The sequence below is a fragment of the Salvia hispanica genome, chromosome 2, assembly GCF_023119035.1.
Source record: "Salvia hispanica cultivar TCC Black 2014 chromosome 2, UniMelb_Shisp_WGS_1.0, whole genome shotgun sequence".
Classification (NCBI taxonomy): domain Eukaryota; kingdom Viridiplantae; phylum Streptophyta; class Magnoliopsida; order Lamiales; family Lamiaceae; genus Salvia; species Salvia hispanica.
The window spans coordinates 38,585,508-38,592,127 of record NC_062966.1 but is presented as its reverse complement, the minus strand read 5'-3'; the positions used below and the strand labels follow the sequence as shown (position 1 = coordinate 38,592,127).

Sequence of the window (6,620 nt, the reverse complement as noted above, 5' to 3'; positions counted from 1 at the left end):
ATGTGATTTCATTGTCCCGTCAATCCTTCCTGCCTCGTGGTCAGCAGCCGTAGATGGGACCAACCCCCCGCTGCTGCTCCCCGTCGCGCCACCCCAAACCCGTCCGGCGTTTCTACTGCGACATTTAAGAGTTGATGATCTATGCCTTTAATTTGAATATCTAATGGCTATTATTTAGTTGTAGTTAGCAATTAGAATAGAGTATTGAGTTAGCAATATTACACTCCCCTTTAATTTGAATCTCCGTTAAAAATACAACTACTAATAACTTAATACACTACTTATTTCAAATGATTAAGAACTAACAACAAGAGATGAAGCACGAATCTAAAACTATATGATCCATTCAGTTGGTGATTATAAAAGAGAAATCCTCAAAAGCATGAATCTAGTTGATTTTACTATTCAAGTCTTCAAATTTATTACTAGCAATGATGGTTTATCCAACTCTCAAGACTTTCCATAGCAGTAGGGAATGCAAAGCAATGTTTGAGCTGAATCTAAACTGAAAAGCAAAAGACAAAACTAACTTTTAGGAAAGTAAAAGACAAAAACAAAAGATAAAGAGAGAAATTAAGTGTCAGAGACAAAGAAAGAAGAAAAGAAGCTTCTTTAATTGAATTTAGGGGTGATTGTTTTACATTCATTTTTCTTATTGAGATTATGTGATTAGATATAACAACTATTCTAAAATTTAATATATGAAGCATTATAAAAGACGTAGATGAAAACAAAGTTTGCCAAAACAGGGCTGGTATTAATTATTGTACGGATTGGTTACTGAATAAAATACTCCTAAAAACTACACATTTGATTAATCTAAAATTTAATGCGAGATTCGATGTGACATTAGTGGTCAGTAGAGTAGGTGTATTCTAAAAATTAATTTTGTTAATGCTTTGAATTAAAATTTAAAGCACTATAATTAAAAATAACTAAGTGAAGAGGAATGCCTGATCCCATATGACTTGTCATAGTAGAGATTTAATAGGAAAATCAATCTAATGACCTATACATGATATGTGACATTTTTTTTATCTATGGAATTATTTGAAATTGTAAGTAATAATTCAAGTGCCATTTAATTACCTACTACTCTATATAGCATTAATATATATTACAAATAAATAAAAAAATTACGCAAATTTATCTCGATTACACAATTGCTCTATTCTGTCACAACAGAATATTTATTATTTGAAATAGTAGTACACTATACAAGTTATTCATGTGGTGTTTAGCCTGAAAAATATACGACAATCTATTACTATAAAAAATATGAGCAATGATGGATAATCCAACACTCCCGGGCTTTTCATAGCATTAAGAAATGCAAAACAGTCTTTGCTCTGAATTCAATGAGAAAAGCAAACTGTGAGAAATACAAAGATAAAGAGAAAAAACAAAAAGACAAAGATGTTAGAAAAACAAAAGACAAACAAAGTTAAAGTGAAAAACAAAAGACAAAGATGTAGAAAAGCAAAGTGATTATTTGATTACGTTGTGATTGTTTTACATTCTTTTTCCATATTGTATTACATATAACAGCTATACACTCAAAAATCAATCTGTTAATTGAGAATATAATTAGACTCATCACAGAAAGATAATTGCATGAAAAAGAGAAAGACAGTACCAAAGAAAAAGAAGATTCTTTGAGTAAAATGCTTTTGAAGATGTGATACATTATTCTTTGCTGAGGTTGGAAATTTTGTAGTGTGATTTTATAGATGTGTGTGCTATAAAATGTTTGAAAGATGGGATAAATTGTCATAACAATACATAATGAGTGAGAAAGAAAAAAAGATAGAGATGGAGGATGAGAAGGAGATGATTGATCATTGGAGCCACGACCATCCACTTACTTTGGTGGATACTCGTGAATTAGAATTCTGTTGCGGTTGTGAAGTGCGGTTTGGTAGCGGAGAGCAAGCTTATGGATGCAGCATCGACGGGTGTGAGTATTCAAAACTATTGCACCAAGAATGCGCAGCGATGGCGAGAGAGATACGGCGTCCATTGCACCACCCTCAACACATCCTCATCCAATGCCATGAACCTGATGATTCTGATTTAGGGTGGTGTGATATCTGTGGATGGACTATTTGGAGGATTGGTTACAAATGTACAAGCTCAGGATGCTGGTTCCGGATGCACCTGAGATGCGCGCATGACAGTGACCTGATCAATGCATCAACCCCTGACGTTGATGAGCAAAGGCGTGCCATCATACTCCATCCAAGTCATCCCAAACATGACTTGAAGTTCTGGACGAGAATATGTTCGTTCAAGTGCGATGCTTGTGGCACCACTTACAAAGGGAGTTCCTATACATGCACTGCAGATGCTTGCCAGTATTGGATCCATGAGAGATGTGCTTCATTGCCTCAAGACTTGAAAAGGGAAGACCATCATCACTCTCTTTCTCTCTCTTTTCATGTCCCACCAGAATATATCATATTTAACTACAAATGTGATGTATGCAGCATATCTTTTCTACCCAACTATTGGATATATCATTGTCCACTCTGCAGATATATCGTCCATGTCAAGTGTGCCTTCAACAAGTCGCCTCGCATCACTGCATCACTGAGTATAATTTATTTCTACATCATGTCATTACTTGTTAGATTGTCCTTGATTATTGACATGTGTTTTTTTTATGTGCAACAGAGATATTGGGAAGGACATGATCCATTTTCCAACAGATGAGGTGGTTGAAGAACTCATTACACCTTTTGTGATGAGAGAAAGAAGGAGGAGGAACATTGATACCACCCATCATCATACCTAATGCTGCTGCATGATGAGTTGGTGAATGTAAAATATGAGTTCATTCATCACCAACATCAGCTCACTTTAGTCTCATCCACATCTCAACACCCTCAAATCCTTGGAGAAGAAGAAGACGAGGAGAATTATGGAGTGAGATCGGAATTGATATGTGATGGGTGCATCACTCCTATATCTTCATCATCATCATACTACTATATGAGTTGCAGTGAATGCAAATACAATCTTCACATTGCCTGCTTTCACTTGCCACCACTGCTCTCTTCTCTTTCACCCCACCACCAACATGATGATCATCACTCGCTGGACCTCCGATCTTGCGACAAACTTCGACCTTGGGAGAGTACCAATATTGCAGTGTGTGTGAGGTATGATACTAATGGGCTGTTTTATAGTTGTACAAAGTGCAACTTCAAAGTAGATATCAAGTGTGCTTGTATGCCGGATACCATACACCACGCAGCTCACCCGCAACATCTCCTCAAGCATGTGACCAAGTCGGATCTATATACAGACGCCAAGTCACGGCGCTTGACGTGTGCTGCTGGTTGTGACGACGAACATAATCTATTATGATTGTTACAGGTGCAGCAACAGCTCATGTGATTTCATCGTGCACGTTAAATGCGATGTTCTGCCGGCATCAGTCAGCAGCCGTAGATGGGACGAGCACCACCCGCTGCTGTTGACGTACAACGCCACTCTCAACCGTCCTGGAGATTTCTATTGCGATCAATGCGAAACAAAAATGAATCCCAGGACTTGGATGTATCACTGCCACCCCTGCGATATATCCTTCCATCCACAATGCTTTCCAACTACATCCAGAAAGTATAGAAACATCAAGTTGGGGAAGGAATATGTGAACAATGACGCAATTCATCCACACCCTCTCACCTTTCAACTTCTTACCACAAAACGCCGCTGCGACATTTGTCATTTCAATAGGCATGAATGGATTGGATTTTACTGTGCATTTTGCAACTTCTTTATTTGTCTCTACAACTGCGGGTATAACATGATCCAAAATGGGGACATGAAGGCTATTGATTGATTGACAGAAAATCATATGTTTCAGATTATTCGCTTAGTACCTCTTTCCTCTTGTATTCTTATATGTATTCTATTTCTATGTGTAATTATTTCATTTGTTTGAAATGGCTGAATGTAATCTCTGTGAAAAATACTACTACTAACTTAACACACTACTCATTTCAAATGATTAAGAACTAACCACAAGAGATGAAGCACGAGCCGGCATGATGGCTTAACCATAGCAAGTAAGAAAAGCAAAAGACAAAACAAATTGTTGGGAAAGAAAAAGACATCAACAAAGATAAAGAGAAAAATTAGTAGTAACTGTTAATAAAGCAATAGAGAGAGACAGAGTGAGAAATGAAGCAGCTTCTTTAATTGAATTTAGGGGTGATTGTTTTACATTCTTTTTTCTTATTGAGATTATGTGATTAGATATAACAACTATTCTAAAATTTAATATATGAAGCACCAAAACAAGGCTGGTATTAATTATTGTACGGATTGGTTACTGAATAAAATACTCCTAAAAACTACACATTTGATTAATCTCAAATTTAATGCGAGATTCGATGTGACATTAGTGGTCAGTAGAGTAGGTGTATTCTAAAAATTAATTTTTCGAATTAAAATTTAAAGCATTATAATTAAAATATAAATAAGTGAAGAGGTATGCCTCATCCATATAACTTGTCATAGTAGAGATTTAATAGGAAAATCGAATCAAATGACCTATACATAATATGTGACATTTTTTCTATCTATATATGGAATTATTTGAAATTGTAAGTAATAATTCAAGTGCCATTTAATTACCTACTACTCTATATAGTAGTAATATATATTACGAATAAATAAATAAAAAAACTATGCAAATTTATCACTGAATGAAAGTTGGTGAACATAAAAATGAAAAATGAAAATGAAATGAATTAGGTGTTAGAACTTATAGAACCACTAGTAGTATGTTATTTTTGTCAAAATAGCTGGTATTAAGGTTCGTTACTAAGTTTCTAGTTTATTTGTTACGTACGGATTGATTTATGTTTAAAATAAAGAGAGTTAAGGATATAATTAGGAAGTAAATAATTATAATTAACAGTTTAATTTGGTCAAAATCGGGATTAAATCCTGTTAAAAACTAACGGAACAGTTCGTGCAGGATTAATTATGATATAAGTTGAAATGTTAATGATATAAAAATTCAAAATATAAAATATAGGACCAAAATCATAAAACATAATACATATGTTTATGACCAATTTTAGCATTTACTCTGCTTTATATTATAGATTCGAAGCATTGGGCTTTTCCAGGGAAAATCTTTCTGATGAAATGTAGTGGAAGGATTTAATTGAGTGGGCAAGCTTTATTGAAATAAAAGGACTGGGCTGGTAAGAAGAAATTAAATCCCAAATTCATATGTAAGTATCGAGTGTGAGCACTATTTTTATTTTTATTTTGTTCATTTAATTTGATTAATAATATCTCAAAAAATTTTATTGATGCTATTAATTTTATAAAGACATACAAATCAAAATCTCAATTTTTTATTTTATTCATTTACTTCAGCTATATAGATAATAGTAAAAAAAAATCTTAAAATATTAATTAATTTCTAATATAATGATGTCAATAAAAATATTTAGGGTATTGGAATCAAGATAAACTAATAAAACAACACAGAGAGGATCAAAACACACTAAATGAAAGTGTTGCTCGTGAATGGTGTACATAAGATATGTATTACTCCCTCAGTCCCAGCTAAGATGACACATTGCTTAGCTGGCACGGGGTTTTAGGAATTATTGGTTAAAGTGTTTAATTGGAGAAAGAGAAGGTGGGTGTAAGTATTATAGTAGAGAGATAAAGAAAGATGAATATTTTAATAGGAGTGAGAAAAAATGGTTGAGTTTATTAATTGGAGAGAGAGGGTCACTAAAAGGAGAAATGTATCATCTTAGTTGGGACAAACTGAAAAGAAAAACGTGTCATCTTAAGCGGGACGGAGGGAGTACATTTTACTCTCTAATATGCAGGTGTGACTGATTGGATACAAACTTGATCAGACATCATAAATATTTATAAACATATTACTAAATACGAGTCCATATCCAAATTTTAACTATCCAAAAAAAAGAATAGATCATGTGACACCCAAAATTGATTTACTATTAGTACTGATTAGAATTCTTTAACCCATAAGTCTTTTGTGCTATAAGATATAAATAAACCAGAGTCACATATTTCTAGATTTTTTGCATAGCCATTGTCAAAGTTTTACCTACATGACAATTAACATAAAATAAATAATCATTAGTATTAGGCAACTTTAAGGTGACCCACTCTTGATAACCTAGAAATTTCTCCGTTGCCAAAATTCTACTGCAAGTGGTCGGTGGCGTGATTTTAATCAAATGTCATTATATAATAACGTAATCAATTTGTGTAATAGTGAGGGAAATTGCCAACTCTTTCCCCTAAGGTACAAAACAAGAAACTGATTTTACAAGTGTATGGAGTACGATTATACGAAGGCAACTTATATATCATTTAAATCCAAGAGTTATAAGTAAATTTATTTACCTGTATTGTCAAGTCATGTGAAGAAGTCATTGAAATTATTAATTTTATAAAGACATACGAATCAAATCTTGATTTATTATATAAAGAAAATTAAAAAAAAAAATCTAATTTTTAGATGTTATTAACTTCTAAAAAAATGATGTCAAGAATAATATTTAGGGTATTGGAATTAAAATAAACTAATAAAATGATTCTTGAAGCAAAAT

The 6,620-nt window shown here is 33.4% G+C and overlaps 1 protein-coding gene and 1 pseudogene across 1 annotated transcript; both read left to right on the top strand.

Moving 5' to 3' along the window:
- Nucleotides 1-1,795: 1,795 nt before the first annotated feature.
- Nucleotides 1,796-2,788, top strand: LOC125207443. Its single transcript, XM_048106786.1, has 2 exons — nt 1,796-2,593; nt 2,674-2,788. Exons 1-2 carry the CDS (start codon nt 1,813-1,815, stop codon nt 2,691-2,693), a joined length of 801 nt encoding a protein of 266 aa, XP_047962743.1. The 5' UTR covers nt 1,796-1,812; the 3' UTR covers nt 2,694-2,788.
- A 5-nt stretch (nt 2,789-2,793) lies between these two features.
- LOC125206976 lies at nt 2,794-3,951 on the top strand (annotated as a pseudogene).
- The last annotated feature ends 2,669 nt before the right edge of the window (nt 3,952-6,620 follow it).